We start from the raw sequence: 17546 nt of genomic DNA on the forward strand, positions 1-17546 counted from the left end.
GGTAATCTTTTCCCTTTTGGCCCATCTCTAAATTTAAATAAAAAGTCCAGAAGACTCAGGCATTCGAGAGATGAGATAAGGCATTCAGACTTTCATAACTGGGCATTTTGCCTATACCAAAGATAAGGCACCCTCATGTTCTCCCAGGTCTCACAGACCTCCTCTTTCCCCTGTTGATGGTGGGATGATAACACCATCCCACCTGCAGAAGGATGACAGGAACTGCTTATTCAACAGATGAGTTTTATCGGAAAATTGTAACGGAAATTAAAACGTCTGGGTCAGATACTTTATCACAAAGTCATTTTTCTTTCCATAGTTACAGATGCACCAGATGATAAAAAAAAGAATGCTAAAAATTAATGACATACAAAGAAAAATGTCTGGATATTAATGATCTATGAGTGATAAATGTGGGCCAATCTTTGGTTTGCTATTTTCTGTTCTAGAGAACTTACTGATGTCAAGGATCAGACTGTTTCACTTTGTCTATCCCACATTATCCATGTCTGTGCTGGACAAATAAGAAGTAGTAACCAATCAATGGCTAGAAATAGGACCAGTGAACAGTATCATAGCACAGACCAGGCAGGCACACTGTCAGAGTTAAGACATAGTGGATACCATTTGACACCTATTCCCCATTAACTAACCTGAAAAATCTGTATTCCCCGCATGGTCAATCCAAGCGTCAGAGAAGCTTCAATTTCCCTTTTATCCTGTAGGAATAAAATTATATGAAAAAGTGTATCTTTCTTCTGTAAGAAACAATTCAGCACCAAAGAATGAAAGATAAATTTCAGTATTAGAAAGCTTTTTACTTAAAATAGCTTTGCCTTTCTGCATCCCTTTTTTCCTGTAAGATACAAGAAAATCATGGGTACATATTAAATCAATAATGATATTTTCTACTTTTTAAGTCTTTGAGACTTCAGAGTTTTAATGTTTTTACTATATAGTAAACACTTTCATATCTGACAATATTCTAAATTCGTGTGTTACTGAGAACTCTGGTAAGACTATTTGCTACTTTTACATCAATTTTTTTTAAACCTTCTATGCTATGCTAAGTCACTTCAGTTGTATCTGACTCTTTGTGACCCTATGGACTGTAGCCCAGGATTCTCCAGGCAAGAACACCATAGTGGGTTGCCATGCCCTTCTCCAGAGGATTTTGCCTACCCAGGGATTGAGCCAGTGTCTCTTATATCTCCCACATTGGCAGGTGGGTTCTTTATCACTAGCGCTGCCTGGGAAGCCCCTTTTAACCTTCTATCTAACATCTTTTCTCAGATGTTAGAATCTTGAATATAATGTCTTAGTTATATTCTGAGGTGCAGTAGATTTTGTGTATTTAAAACTGGTTAAATCTCCCAACTCGGAAACAAAAGTTAGAGGCAAGCCTGAATAGTTAATGGGCTTCCCTACTTAGACAGCATACTAAAGAACAGAGACATTACTTTGCCAACAAAGGTCCATCTAGTCAAAGCTATGGTTTTTCCAGTAGTCATGTACAGATGTGGGAGTTGGACTATAAAGAAAGCTGAGTGCTGAAGAATTGATGCTTTTGAACTGTGGTGTTGGAGAAGACTCTTGAGAGTCCCTTGGACTGCAAGGAGATCCAACCAGTCCAGCCTAAAGGAGATCAGTCCTGAATATTCATTGGAAGGACTGATGCTGAAGCTGAAGATCCAAAACTTTGGCCACCTGATGCACAGAACTGACTCACTGGAAAAGACTCTAATGCTGGGAAAGATTGAAGGCAGGAGGAGAAGGGGACGACAGAGGATAAGATGGTTGGATGGCATCAGTGTCTCAATGGACATGAGTTTGAGTAAGCTCCACGGGTTGGTGATGGACAGGGAGGCCTGGAGTGCTGCAGTTCATGGGGTCGCAGAGTCGGACTGAACTGAACTGAAGTGAATAGTTAATGCTCTCTCATGAAGATAGTTGAAAGCTATAAAGCTTTACATTATGTTAGTTTGGAAAAAGCACTTATTTTTAAGAAGTTCAATTACCACCTGCCAATATGATATACATTCAATCAGCTAAACCATAAACTGGAAAAAAAAATACACCACAACAAGTATAAGGGAAAAATACTGTACTTAGCCACATTTTTTAAGCACTCATCTGTAACAAGTGGTTGTATGATGTAAAGTTCAAAATAGAAAATAAAATTGCTAAGTCACTATTTTCAGTATGAGATTTCTCAATTAAAAAAATGAGTATGTACAGCTCTTTATTATGTTCAGTGCCAGTTTTTGCATGATCATGGAAAGAAGTATTTTTAGAAAATGTATCCTCAGCTGGCATAGTAGATAGAGCCTATATTCACTACTGGGGCTATTTTTTTTTTCTCCCACTAATATTCTTTACATCAAGAAAGGCACATACAGTATAGGTTTAACAGGAGAAACCAATTCATCTCTATGAATTTAGGCCAATATCCCTTTCAAGGCTGTTTTGATTGCTTCCAGAAATAAGACTGTATTCATAAAAATGCTGGTTGTGTGTGTATGAGGTATGTATCACTGGGCAAGAGGTACAGAAGTTTTTTGTTGTTGTTTTAAATTTCCTATCTCCTGTCTCCATTTTATAAACAGGTCTTAAATGAAGCACTTTTAATGGCAGTCACTTAATTTCTTTAAATAATGAAAAATCTCTCCATAAGGAAAAAAATGTCTATTTTTCCACCTCAATCATTCATTAGCATTATCTTGTTTTAAGGAGGCCAGAGTGATTTTTATGCCATGTAAAAGTAGCACACTTTGAGCAGCTTGAGAAATTAATTTTTACATGAAAGATAAATTAGAGCTATCTACTTTATCTACTAAAGGATTCTTAATAGGATTCTTTAAAATATCAAAGCTTTCCTAGGAAACAGAAAGCAACCAATATTTACTGAGCACTCACTAATGTGCCAGGTAGGCCATCTGGCCATTTCAGATTCATCATCTTGTTGAATCCTTCCTGACCTGTGACATGTATAAGATAATTTCCACTGAAGAGATGCCCAGTACTGCAGCGACAGTCCCCCAGGATCCCAGCAAGAGTGAGTGCCGGCGGAGCGTTTCTAACTGATGATCTGATTCTAAAGCCATACTCTCTCCAATGTATCATTCATACTTCTGATACACTTTAAAATATAAACTTATTGTCAAAACTGTCATTAATTTTCATTTTCTCTCATAAGTTGAGGTGTCACAATGAACTCTCTTAAAAGAAAAACAAGAACTCAGTCTTTTAGGAATTTACCTGAGGAGATCTTGTGGAAGTCTTTGCCTTTCAAAGATGACAGGGCATTAACAAAGCATCTCTTCGGCATGAAAGGGGAAAAAATAACATCCTTTGCTCTCTTTTTAAGTGTTTTGAACCAGCCAAGAAAATTACCCAGCAATATAACTGATCTATGGTCCAGTTTCTAATGGCCTAATTATGCTTATCTTACCACAAGGGTGTAGCAGAGATAACAAACCTAACAATAACAAAGATGGTGGTAACAGAAACACATTTAACATCATACTTAATGTGTGCACTTTTCACCCACTAATTCCTTTAGTCTTTAATAAACCTCAGAATTTATTGGGTTTGTTACCATCTCCATTTATCTGTGGGGAAACCAAAGCACAGTAACATGCCTAAGGTTACCCAGTAAGGGCTGAAGCTGGGATTTAATCCCAGCAAGCTGGATACAAGAGACCACACTCTGAACCACCTCATCCTGTTTGGTAGGAGAATAAACATGCCTTTGGATACTCAGGTGGGAACTGAGGGGTTCTTACCATGGAAGTGATACTTGTGGAAAAGTGAGAGGAGTGTGGCGGAGAAGAGGGAGAGAAGACAGAATGTGGTGAACAGTTTTGCCAGTGATTCTCTGTGAGACCCGCCCCAGTTATTATTTGGATGTGTGACCTCTGACTCAGAATGGAAAAATGAGGCTAGAGACACAAGAACACAGAACACGAGGACACAGGACAAAAGAAGGAACAAACCAGAGTAAGAGAAGCAAGAAAGTCAGTGATTCAGGCACAAAGGTTCTTGTAAGCAGACATGGGTTGACTCCTGCCGTTTACTAGTTTTGTGATCTTTGGTATGTATCCCTGATTATAAAATGAAGATTACAGTCCTATCTTATAGAGTTATGAGTATTTTTTAAGAAAGGATAGATATGAAGTGTTCCCATAAATACAAAACTCCATAAACATTAGCTGCTATGGTGGTGCTCTTATTACTAATGGATACAATGCAGGTGTGGCTTTACTTATTAAATAATTACTGTTCAAAGAAGTAGTAAACATTACTCCCCAAGGCAGAAATGCAGATTTGGGAAGGAGGAGAATAACTATTTCATAATCATTGAAAAATCAAAAGCACAATTACAGCCACTTGTCATCTCAATATCAGAACCATGAAAAAGACTCACTCCTGCTTCCAGGCCCAAAGGAAAATATCACTGACTCCAAGACTGACTTATGACGACAAACAGCAGTTCAAATAAAAGTTCTTTTAAAAACAACCAAAACTTAAAAAAACTTCTCCCGATCAAGAAGATACAGCTGCAGACTTACTGCAGTTTTGTACCTTATACAATCTGTAGTAGTGAACAGCGACGTCATCCAGTCGGACAGCCTCTTTGATATATTTAAGATGAGCCTCAGAAGCTGTCAGTGCAAACTGATCTTTGTGCATGTTTGGAATGTGCTTCAGGATGTAGTCCTTCCCTCTCTTGGAAACAACCTGTTGGGATACAAGGGGAGCGCAATGCAACATTTGTTGGAAGGGTTCAAGTATAACACGACCCTCACCCCACAAATGATGAAAGGCCGAGAACCAAAAATAGGCCCTTGAAACTGGCTGATTTCCACTAGGAAATTCTCACACTGATTCTCTTTTGACCATCTGTGATGTTACTAGGCTGAACAAGCTAATACTAGAAGGTACAGAGTCAGTTTAGCTGCAGTACTTCATATCTAAGAAGAAAAATCATAAGAAATGGGAAAAATATGTTCTCTTGGCTTTAAAATCACTAACAAAGAAAAACCATGCAAACTTGCACAATTTTGTCCACATCATTGTTTATACTTACAGAATTATTGGTACTATGAAATACAGCTACTGTTAGCACATCTTCAGGTTCTGGATCCTACTTAACTCTCCTAAAATTACAGCCACAAAGTGGGAGGCTCTCAATGTTAATCCAAAGAAGGCAGAGGACTGCAAGGAATTCTTAGAAACATTTCTGGTTTCTGCATAAGAGGTTGATATGAACACTCTACTCAAATGCTTAGGAGAAAACAATTTCACTCAAATACTCATTTCAATTTACTGCGACTTCAGTTTTCATCAGACAGTAGTCTAAGCTTTCAGATTTCAAAAATATAGGGTCCAGTAGCTACAGGCTCAAAAAAAAGGTGTTGATAAGTTAAACGTCTTAGCTGACTTCATGAAGATTATAAGAGATGGAAACAGTATGCAAAGTGCACAAAAAGCATTTTTAGTGCTCAAAATGATCAGAATTTAAAAATTAGAGAACTTTTAGTTTTATCAGTTTTTATATAGTTATTAACATATTTTTCTTCCTATGAATATTTTAAGGAGAATTAAACATGATGAATTATTGCCCAATAATCAAGTTTTGCTGATAACTCGTTAAAGATTTTTTCTTTCTAGATTCCTTTTACATGAAGATCATTTAAATCAGTACTTACCAACCTTTTTCAGGTCAAAGAACCCATAGAAAATAGTATTTAAAAGGGCAGTGAAGTATATATAATAGGTGGTTCTGGTGATCACAAGGGTCAAGGAAGCTGGTCTCTCAGCACCCTGGGCACCATGGCACACTAACTGGGAAGCTCTGCTTTAAAGACCAAGAGTCCATGAGAACCTGACGATAACTAGAGAATGGAAATACTGGCTACTTTTGGTCCCACAGGCACTGCTATGTAATAGCTTGATGCCCGCTGTGGTTTTTTTTCAACAACTGAAGCACAGTCAGTCCATGAAAAAAAGCTTGTATTGAGCACCACGATGTGAAATGCTGAAGAAACAGAAAAGGTTTACACCTGTTCTTTAGGATATCTTAAGAAACACTCAGATTACTGGGTGCAAGAGATAAGCAGAATATTTGAAAATAAAATACTTTTGTTCAGGGTCTTATTGAGCCCAGAGGAAGGGCCCTGGGCACCTAGATAGTCCGTCCAGAGAACACATCTGGGCCGATGAGCAGGAGTAGCCAGGTAAAACAGGGAGGGTGCCTCACTAGCTAAAGAAGCTGCAGGCAGAAAGGCCCAAAGTGCAAAACGACAGGAGTTGTGGAGACACAATAATGCTGAGTGCTGCCGGAGCACAACACACGAGGTGCAGGACAGCCAGAGAGGAAGGTGCAAAATCTGGCAGGGACCATGAGCTGAGAAGTTCCTAGGTCATGTTTGGCACTCAGGCTTTCACTGCAGGTGAAGGTTTAAATCAGAAGCAAAATCGACTTCTCTGCAAGCTGTGAAGTAAAGCCTGGAGCAGCGACAAGTGTCCACTGGTGAGTGCTGACGAGAGCTGGCACCTGGGAAATGGGAGGAATCATGACCTGGGTTGGGGTGGGGATGCAGTAATGTTTAGGAAGTTAACAGCAACAGAAATACAAGAAGTCGAGGGATGGGCAATCAAGGGTTTGTATTAGAGGATGTTCTCCTGATCAGATGGGGCAAGGTAAAAGAAGAGTGTTAAGGAAGAGCCTGAACGAGTCTTAAGTTTCTAGGTGACCAGGGCCACTGGCTGAGGTTGTGAACATGGAGCTAGGAGCACACAGAACTGAGGCGGAAGCAGATAATCTGACCTGGGGCACTGCGAGCTTGAGGTGCCTATGGGTAAACATCTGTCCTACAGACATAAGGGAGAGAAAAGATTCGGGAGGTGCCAGCACATAAGTGGTTGTAAAAAGCATCAATTTGGAGATCTCCTGGGATAGGAGTGACTAAGTGTCAATCACAGCAGGGAAACCCAGGAAAAGATGTCAAAAGTGTCCACTGGACTTGGCAACTTACAGGTCACTGGTGGCCTTAAGGACAATGCCATGAGTGGAGGGGCTGGTGAGGAAAGAAGGCAGAGAGATGCTGGTTGAGGAGTACGTGTTGAAGTAAAGATGCTAAAACATCAAATTTACATCACTTTTTCAAGAAGCTTTACTGAGAAGGGAAGGAGAGATTGGTAGCTCTTCTTTCCCTCCCTCCTTCCTCCCCTGAAGATAGGAAGGTGTGAACTGAAGTATGTTCTAACTTAAGAGGAGTTAGTTCGAGTAGAGGCTGAAGATACAGAAGAGAGAGATGCCTCAGCAGAGACCTGGAGGAAGAACAGGAAGTGATGTCAGCAGAGCACGGTGGAGGAAGGGTGGCTGAGACAGTCAGTGCTCAAATAACCTACATTTTCTTGCTGAAGGAAGGGGGTGGCTCCTCTTTTGATGGTGAAGGAGATGGTGGTCAACACAAGCTGTTCACTTATATTTGTTTTCTCAGCACAGGAAAAGTTGTGAATGATGTCACTTTTTAAAGAATAGTGTTTTTCTCCTTCTGAAGGGGAAAAATGCTGCTTGAATTGAGAGTAAATAAGAAAGTCAAGGCTGAGTAAATCTCAAAAGAAGGCTGACAAATTCCCAGTTCCAGCATCTTTAGGATGGACAGCCATCCTCTTCCTCATTACCTATGTACAGGTCGAGTTGGTGGAGAGACTGTGTGTGCCACGCTCTGAAGTGTGGAAAGTGTACCCGGGTGTCATGGAGGGTGTGTGGGCCATCAAACACCTAGCTTCCCAGTTCTTGAAGCTGCATGAGTAGCTTGACTATTTCTGGTTGCTACTGGTTTCTTTGTCATTGCCATTGCGCCTCACAATGTGTCTAACATAGAGGGTAGACATTTTAGGGGTCGATATGTCTCTAACGAACTAGAACAATGAACTAGAAATGTGCTAGAGAAAATGCTTTAGATCTGAAAACAGTGCCTACCCAAGATGGGAAGTAAGCCTCGGGCTCAAAGTATTTTCCATAGTGCTTATTCCTTTTGAAGTTCCCAAGATCAGCCTGCAGTGCAAAGGCTGCCAGCAGGAAGTAGGCCTCCTCTCGGAGCACACACTGCGAATGAAGAACTTGTTTTCTCAGGTGCCAGTAATAATAGTATCTTGCTGCTCTGTCACTAGGAAAATAAAAGAAAGCGGAACTCACATTTTGACGGAACAATCTAAACGCATATAAACAGAGCGCAAATCCTGCTGCCCATCTGGGGACGGGAGCTCTTCTGCTCTGCCCCCTCCTGCTCCCCCGCCTCACTTGCTGAAGAGGGGGAGGCTGTGTCAATGCCTGATTGCTGCCTGATTGCTGCTTCCATCAGGCCTCAGGGAGACAGGACCTCAGGCCAGAGGACCCAGACTGCAAAAGCAACATTTCCTGAGGCCTGCGGCATTCGATTCATTCAGAGGACGGAAACAAGATCTGAATCATGCCACTCCAATGTGGTAAATAAATACTACGTTGAACAAGTATTAGAAGAGAAATCTAGGCATTCGTTGTCTGTATTAAAATAACTTTGCTACCATGATGCTGCACATACATAAATAAGGACAAATCTGGGGACAATCCTGGTTTTAATGTCATGCGTCCTTTTTCGTTTTGTTTTTCATTTGAGGAAATTACAAATACATTAGGCCCTTTAAAAAATATTTCTATTTATATGCTCTACTAGAAAAAATTTGCTTGACTATAGTTTTTTTCCCTCTAAAAATGAATGAACTGAAAACTCTCTTAAAATCCTTTTTTTAAAAAAAAAATTAAGCAGATGTTACTTTATGGGTGTGCTTTTATAGGTACATGCCACAAAATCATGATAGTCCTCACAAATGGAAACAGTAATAGTGCACTCATTACAATCTGTTGAGGTCAGAAATAAATATAGTCCCCATTAAATACACGAAAGAGTGCTGACTGGGTAAAAACATAGTCAAGCTCCAAAAAATGTCACAGGCAAACAGGACACCTCTGTGATCAAAGTAAAAATGCAAGGGGAAAAAAATATGTGTGTTTGTGTTATATATTTAATGAGTATTTGCCTCCCTATTATTTTAGGTTGAATGTTTACCTGAGATTCATAGTTCATTAGTTGATGATAATAAAAACATATGGGTTTATTTTAACCAAGATCATGTTTAAGAATAAAGAATTTAAAAATAAAGCATTTATGTAATTTTTCCCCCTTGGGACAAAGTACTTTTTAGAGCACTTCTTTGTATAATGCTGAGTACACAGCGTTTGGACTAGCTCATCACTGGAGAAAAGGGCAGAAGTATAGGGGTTAATGAAACATTCATTAGTCCCAGGGGGCTAATTAGTGGCTCAATACTATATTTTTCTTCTTTCCAGCACATTCCATTCCAATTAAGTACACTGAGTAAAGATTTAATACAAACAGAATAACTAAAAAGGTTTCTCTGCCTTTAAAAACATCCTTTATGGGCTCATATTTTTTACTTTTTAATTTGCATGTGGCAATAATATAAATATTAAGAGCAAATCTCAGATTCAACTCATTAGTTAAATGTATCTTTGTCCCTTTTACATGGGGTTTCTCAAAATTTAAAAATAAGTAAGTGAAACACAGAGTTCACATTTCTATTAATTTCTACCAGGTGACAAAATCACCTCTGAAAGTCTTCCAGCACTGAATCCTTGTATACAAATGTTAATCTGAGCTTCTGAACTGGTGACTTCTGGGTCTGTATCATCTGCAGAGTAGTATTCAGGCACCCACCTCCAGAAAAGGAATGTTACCTGCCCTTGCTGAACTGCATCTAAGATTCTCACAGGATAGCTCCATTGGGTGTAATCTTAGCTTTAAAGATACTGCCAAGAACAGAAGCAAGACCCCAAAGGTGAAAAGAAAACCAGGTGATACAAACACCCATGCATTTTTATAGGACAGAGTTCTCGCTGCTGTCCCTTTTCTCACCCCACCACCAGAAAAGAATACAATGCATTAACCAACCTCTCCTCTTTTCACAAAAGTGCTAGTTCTTCCTTAAAGGAAGTACCTTTTCAGTGACTGATCTGTTATAGAAAATGTGGAGTAGAGAAAATGTGAGCTGTGATACTGTTAACAACTTCACTGATAGTCTAACATTACCACTTGTTCATCAACAAGTATGTATTGAGTGTCTACTGTCACCTCTGTTTTAGGGACTGAAGATACATGTGTGTGCAAAAGTGTTTTTTTTTAAAAAACCCCTCTTCTTGCGACTTCCCTGATGGTCCAGTGGTTAAGACTCTGTGCTCCCAATGCAGCAGGTTCAGGTTTGATCCCTAGTCAGGGAACTAAGATCCCACAAGCTGAAACTCAGAGCTTGTGTGCTGCAGCTAAGACCCTGTGCAGCCAAGTAAATTAATTAAAAAAGAAAATCTCCTTCTCTTTTATATTCTAGCAGGTGGAGAACCTCAATAAACATAAGTACTTTATTTGATACGTTAGAAGATGAGTACTGTGGAAAATGAAAGGTTTGGAATTTCTCGTTGTCCTCATACCTGATCAATCGGCCATTTTCCACATAATACTGCACACGGAAGTGGATGATCATAGGAGGTCCAAACTGATCAATTCCCTAAACAAAGACACGTGTAAAAATCAGGCTGTTTTTAGTTACTTCAAAAGTGGGTTTCAAAAACAACAAATATTTTTAAGACACCTTTTAAACACTGAAAGGTTTGATTTACTTCTAATGAGTAGGGGCGTCCAGTAGGTGTAAAGTTGTCCATGCAGAAACAGGAAGTTATAAAGCATCATCACTATCTGATACTCATTCACTGTAATACCAGTGACAACATAAGGGAAGATAAAAATAAATGCCAGTGGAAAGTTCTAGCTGAGATCCAGCTCCTCTCCCAGCTCTGTCCCCTGTGGTGACCATTTGCTCCTCATTACAATGTTCTCCTGTTCCTCTGACATTCCACATACCAAATTCTAACATGCTGTTTATTTAGACATTCATGTTCCTTACTTTGTAGTTGGCTTTGAAGTAGCCTTCAGTTTACTCCAAGAATTCTTAAATACAAATCGGAGGATCAAGGATTACACACTGGGGATTATTACTGTTTTCTGAGGGTGATCTTGAGAACACTAGGTAAGTTCCTAGTGAACGCTCTTCTATGCAAATGCAAGGCACGGGTTCAATAAAGTAATAAAATGTCAATGTAGAGATAGTAAAAGCAGATTTTAAAATGACTAATAATTTCTAGACAGTTTTGACAACTAATGTGGCTAAAGAAGAGGAACAAATACTTTTCCCATGATTTTCATTTCAAAACATTATCCCAAGGTTATGGAAAAGTTATTGTCTAATATTATTTTAGCAGATGTTAAAAATCTTTTGCTATGTGCTATAAGCTATTAATCCTTCACTAATGTGATATTTTAGAACTTATAATTCATATCCCTTTCCAAATCTTTACTATATAAAGTGTTAAGATGTTTTCCTAATGTATAACAGCTAAAATAAACCTTTTTAAAAAATCAAAATAATTTTGCTGATAAATGTAATCTCACCCAAGTGACTTCGTATTGTCGTACCTTGCTGGCCTCTTTCTTCCATTCTTTTGGACAATACTTATAAAGCTTTTGTGACAACTCCATATACACGTGTTCATTATCTGCACATTAAAAAAAAAAAAAGGAGACCAGGTGATAAAGGATAGATTTTTTTTTAAAGAAAAGAATATACAAAGAAATGGGTTTTTCAAAAAAAGCCTCATGCTTTCTGAATGTACTCTAAACACACATATCACCAAGAAAACTGAAAACATAAAAAGATATAAGGTTCTGTGAGATAGCTATTAATGACATTATTATTTTGCTTTTGCAATACAGAACATGTATCATTGAAAATGTTAACATTTAGAAGAAATATTAGATTTCTATTCTTGCTTTTACTTAGTTTCCATGGTCATTATAACTTATAGTTTAACCTCCAACACTGTGGTATTACTCAGTCTTAGAAAAACATGCTTTTGTTTGGTTCACAGAGGAGCCATCTCATAAGTGCAAAGTAATAAAAAAGGGCAGAAACAGCATCTTAATTGCTATGTAAGAAACTAAAAAAAAACTGATGATAACCGATTTGTTTCCAAGTGAGGAGCTTGACCCATGTGTTTTGTGAAGAGAAGTCTCTAATACTATTCCTTCTCTGTGCTATCCACATAAAGCACAGAATGACAAAATGGTAAAGCGTTACTTGCTCTGCTTTTGGGGTTGATCTTGTGGGAAGAAAAAAATAATCTTATGCAAAACAAGAATGGATGCCAAAATATTTCTTCAAGGGAATGATGTTCTTAAGATGAGCAGAAAATAAGACTGCTAAGTAACTCATGTAAAAATGATCTAAACGTGAAAACTAGCTGGTAAAAAGTGTAAAAATTTTCAGATTTCCCAAATGGACTCTTTTAAAGAGAGAGATTTCATATGAAAAGTATTCCTATCTTGTACAAAGTTTTCAAAAAAATTTTTTTAAACTCCTTCACCATCACCCTGGGGTCATGCTCATGGAAAGTCCTGCATAAAAATGTACTTGTTGTGGAAGAAAAGTGTCTCTCTTTGACTACTCCAAGAATAACACACGCCCACACTGTCACTCATGATTGAATATTGGAGTTTGACAGAACAAGTCAAACGTTTGACTAGAATAGGAAGGGTAAAGCCACTCTTTGTCAATGAATGTCATAATAAGTCAACTAAGTGTGGATGAAAGGGGCAAAGAAGTCCGAGAGATAAGAAGATGCTACTAAAATCCATTTATCACATGAACTAAAATCATCTCCCATTTCTACTATGTTACCAATTAAACATGAAATGGACAAGATCAGACAACCTTCCTGTTGAAACTGATTTGTTTTTGCTTTGCGTTCCTGTCTGAAGAAGCAACATAATGAATAGAACTGAGACTGCTCGCCATAAAGGCACAAGCATAGTTTTTTAAACTACCACTATGTTTCTACCATCTGGCAGTTTAACCAGAGCTGTATACTTTCTCAAGCACACATCAGTCCTGCAAAGCAGGTGAAGCAGTAATTTCTATTTGACATGAGAGAAAACTGAAATGGAGAGAAGGCAAGGGACATGTCTAAAGCCACATAGCTAGCTAGTGGTAGAACCTGAATCAGAACCAGGTCATCTGATGCCTGTTCCAAAGTTCTTGCACCATCCTGCAATCTCTCTTCTAAAAAACACATCTCAAAAACTCTTATTTTGAAAACCAAGGAAACTGATTTTATGAGACTGACTTGTTGAACAGCAAAGATAAACAGTCTGCCTGTAGTTGAAGTAAGAAGAATTAACTCTGTAGGGCATCTTATTTCCCCCAGGCTCTTCCTTGACAGAATGACTGAGGTGTGTACTAATATGAATATGGAGCTGAGCATTTGTGTTTTTACTGCTTCCACTATCACAGGAAGTAACTGAAGAGCAAATGGTTGGTTCCTTTCTTCTTTTCTTTAAATAGAAATTTATTTATTTTAATTGGAGGTTAATTACTTTACAATATTGTATTGATTTTGCCATACATCAACATGAATCCGCCACGTGTGTACATGTGTTCTCCATCCTGAACCCCCTCCCACCTCCCTCCCTATACCATCCCTCTGGGTCATCCCAGTGCACCAGTCCCAAGCATCCTGTATCCTGCATTGAACCTAGACTGGCGATTTGTTTCCTATATGATATGATACATGTTTCAATGCCATTCTCCCAAATCATCCCACCCTCGCCCTCTCCCACAGAGTCCAACAGACTGTTCTTTACATCTGTGTCTCTTTTGCTGTCTTGCATAAGGGGTTATCGTTACTATCTTTCTAAATTCCATATATATGCATTAGTATACTGTATTGGTGTTTTTCTTTCTGGCTTACTTTACTCTGTATAATAGGCTCCAGTTTCATCCACCTCATTAGAACTGATTCAAATGTATTCTTTTTAGTGGCTGAGTAATACTCCATTGTGTCTATGTACCACAGCTTTCTTATCCATTCATCTGCTGATGGACATCTAGGTTGCTTCCATGTCCTGGCTATTACAAACAGTGCTGCAATGAACATTGGGGTACACGTGTCTCTTTCAATTCTGGCTTCCTCGGTGTGTATGCCCAGCAGTGGGACTGCTGGGTCATAAGGCAGTTCTATTTCCAGTTTTTAAAGGAATCTCCACACTGTTCTCCATAGTGGCTGTACTAGTTTGCATTCCCACCAACAGTGTAAGAGGGTTCCCTTTTCTCCACACCCTCTCCAGCACTTATTGCTTGTAGACTTTTGGATAGCAGCCATTCTGACTGGTGTGAAGTGGTACCTCATTGTGGTTTTGTAAATGAAGCAACTGACAAAGAACTAATCTCAAAAATATACAAGCAACTCCTGCAGCTCAATTCCAGAAAAATAAATGACCCAATCAAAAAATGGGCCAAAGAACTAAACAGACATTTCTCCAAAGAAGACATACAGATGGTTTCTTTCTTCTTGATGTGTTCCCTGTTCCATGGTCTCTGGCCTCTTCAGAGTGGTCTTTTTAGATAAATGAAAACAGCTCACATTTTGGAGCTGAACTTATTGATCAGCTCATCATAATACACTTTCCAGTTTGGGAGATCTGAGCATTTTATGGTACTAACCAGATTATCAAGATATCATAAACCTTTAAATTGAAACCAATTTCAGTAGTGGAAAATAATTCATATCCAAACACAAAATACAGCTACATTTCACAAAAAAGGTTTCCTTGAAAAACTGAGCAAAGATCTGAAAGGTTTTGTGGCATCTAGAAGACTAAATTAGAGAAATTTTAAAGTATGATTTGAAAGAAAAAAGTTTTAAGGAATGGCTACACTTAAACTCTGGGAACTTAACTCTAACTAAGGTGTCACTGGCATAGAAAACTTATATGGAGCCCTTTACTTGAAAATCTTCTCCATGTAAAGTATACAGAAGAAACTGATCCCATATCTCCAAGTTATATGTTTTGACTGGAAAAAAAAAGAGAAGGGATAAAGGAAGGAAAAAAAGAAAATAAGAGTAAATTAATAGATCATTTTGTTATACTATATCTTCAACAGTAAGAGAATTGGAATAGAGAAAAGTCAGGTTTATTATGTCTACATGTCTTTTAATGTCAAAAATTACAAAACAAATTAAATTACAAAAATAACCAAGGTAATTTCCTATAGTGCAAAGAAACAAAAATCAAGTTGGGTTCATTAAAACATAAAAGAGTGAATGCATAAAATCTAGACTTGTAAAGAGGAACCAGTTTTTGAGTTCAAATGATAATAAATTCAAGACCTAAAATTCTAAATCACAGAAGAAATACACAACAGTTGAGTTTAAAATATGAATACTAGATTAAAAGCCATGATTACAAGTACTTTGACAATCACAATTACATAACAATATGCTCAATTAATTACAGCTATAAAATGCCATTTCCTTAGGGACAGTTGGCTAACTCCATCAGAGATGGGCCTGAGACTTACTTTGTATAACACTGAGTCCAAAGAGGTGACAGTCCTTTAGCCTGAGTAGGTCACACACCTGGACCAGTAACTGGTGACACAGAATTTTGACCTATGGGAAAAAAGACAAAAATAAAACAAACACAACTTAATAATTCAGCCAAGTCCAAACAGTGAGCCACAACCAGGCAATGTAATGCATCCTAAATATATGCCGAAGGGACAAGCTGACACTAGCAAAACAACAGTTGGTTTATGGAAATCACTACAGCTGTTTCAGTAACGATGATCACAATAGAAATTTCTACAACATGGTGATAAAGTACCAGTGCAATCTTGTACAAGACTCACAAATCTTAGGACACATGGACAAGGCCTTACTCTGTAGCCATGGTGCACGATAAATATGTATTTCAGAAGGAAACTAAAATAATCTAATCAAATGATCGAAATTATTAATTATCAAAATTACTAATTTGGCAAGTATTTTTACAAGGAACGTTTTCGTCATGGTGGTTTAAACAAAATGCTCATATACCACACAATGAGTGAATACCTAGCTTTTATTTAATCAGTCACTTTCATTGACATATCTTTTAAGTACTAAACCAGGTTCTTTTCTGAGTCCTAGTTATAATAATAAAATCATGTTAATTTGGAACATGGAGTTAAGGTTAAGTTATTCTGAAAAGTCACATGCTGAAAGATAAAACAGTCTTTAAAAGACACAGTTTTATTGACTTTTCAAATACTGAATGAAGTATTTTGGGGGACACACAATTGTAATGAGTCTGCCTTGTTGAACTCAGAATCACTAAAGCTTATCGGTGTTGGGATTGACATTGAGACCATATAGGTCAATTTCTTCATTTGACAGACATATAAAAGAAAACCCAGAGAGCCTGAAGTCATATAGTTAGTATTAACAGAGAGAGTAACTCAGAACTTGGCTCATTTGTGTATTTATAATATTTTTGTATGTAAATATTATTAAAATATGTGCAACCTAACAGTTCATTATATTATGTGTGACATTTCCCCTCATATTTGTACTAGTAACTTGCAACTTCTTTCTTCAATAATCATGCCAGTTACAGTTTTAATGATTACAAATCTTAAACTAGTTAACTTTGAATTAATGATTTTCTTATCATACTTTAATATATAACTTAGATTCAGAAAATAAAACATGTTGAGATCTCTTAATAATTGAAAGTCAAACAATTCAGAATGGTGACAATGTCAACTGGAGTAAGAAAGACAGGTTTATGGCTCTTTTCCACATTCACTATTAATGTGAATAGTGAATTCACAGTGGCTCAGCAGTAAAGAAACCACCTGCAATGCAGGAGGCGCAGGTTCAATCCCTGGGTTGGGAAGATCCCCTGGGGGAGGGCATGGCAACCCACTCCAGTGTTCTTGCCCGGGTAATCCCACGGACAGAACAGCCTAGTAGGCTGCAGCCCATGGGACTGCAAAGAGTCAGACACATCAAGAGACTGAGAACACAGGCAATCTAAAGAGCCTTATCCACTGCTGCTGCTGCTGCTAAGGTGCTTCAGTTGTGTCCGACTCTGTGCAACTCCGTAGACAGCAATCCACCAGGCTCCCCCGTCCCTGGGATTCTCCAGGCAAGAACAGGGGAGTGCGTTGCCATTTCCTTCTCCAACGCATGAAAGTGAAAAGTGAAAGTGAAGTCACTGAGTTGTGTCCAACTCTCAGCGACCCATGGACTGCAGCCTACCAGGCTCCCCCATCCATGGGATTTTCCAGGCAAGAGTGCTGGAGTGGGGTGCCATTGCCTTCTCCACCTTATCCACTAGAAAGTGCAAAAAGGATTTATGTAAGGCCAAATAGCACCGCTTCAGCTGTTTAGAAGCAACAGGAATTCCGTGAAGCCGGGACAATGTCTTATTTTATACTCAGAATATACAGCAGGCATTCAATAAATGTCTGATGAATGAAAGCCAAGGACCTGATTTCCTGTGGGTTTCTTACCTTCCTTCTGGTCCATGACTACAGACTACAGT

At 38.3% G+C, this 17546-nt stretch overlaps 1 protein-coding gene across 1 annotated transcript in view; it reads right to left on the bottom strand.

Annotated features, from left to right (window-relative positions):
* Window positions 1–17546, bottom strand: part of FRMD6 (FERM domain containing 6) — an 81352-nt gene that overhangs the window by 15331 nt on the left and 48475 nt on the right. The window contains exons 3-8 of the mRNA XM_068964873.1: window positions 15538–15628; window positions 11598–11677; window positions 10556–10632; window positions 7994–8180; window positions 4585–4740; window positions 654–719 (exon numbers count right to left, since the gene is read on the bottom strand). Coding sequence (XP_068820974.1) covers window positions 654–719; window positions 4585–4740; window positions 7994–8180; window positions 10556–10632; window positions 11598–11677; window positions 15538–15628 — 657 coding nt within the window. The remainder of the gene's footprint in view (window positions 1–653; window positions 720–4584; window positions 4741–7993; window positions 8181–10555; window positions 10633–11597; window positions 11678–15537; window positions 15629–17546) is intronic.

Source organism: Capricornis sumatraensis, chromosome 2, assembly GCF_032405125.1.
Source record: "Capricornis sumatraensis isolate serow.1 chromosome 2, serow.2, whole genome shotgun sequence".
In the NCBI taxonomy this organism is placed as follows: Eukaryota; Metazoa; Chordata; class Mammalia; order Artiodactyla; family Bovidae; genus Capricornis; species Capricornis sumatraensis.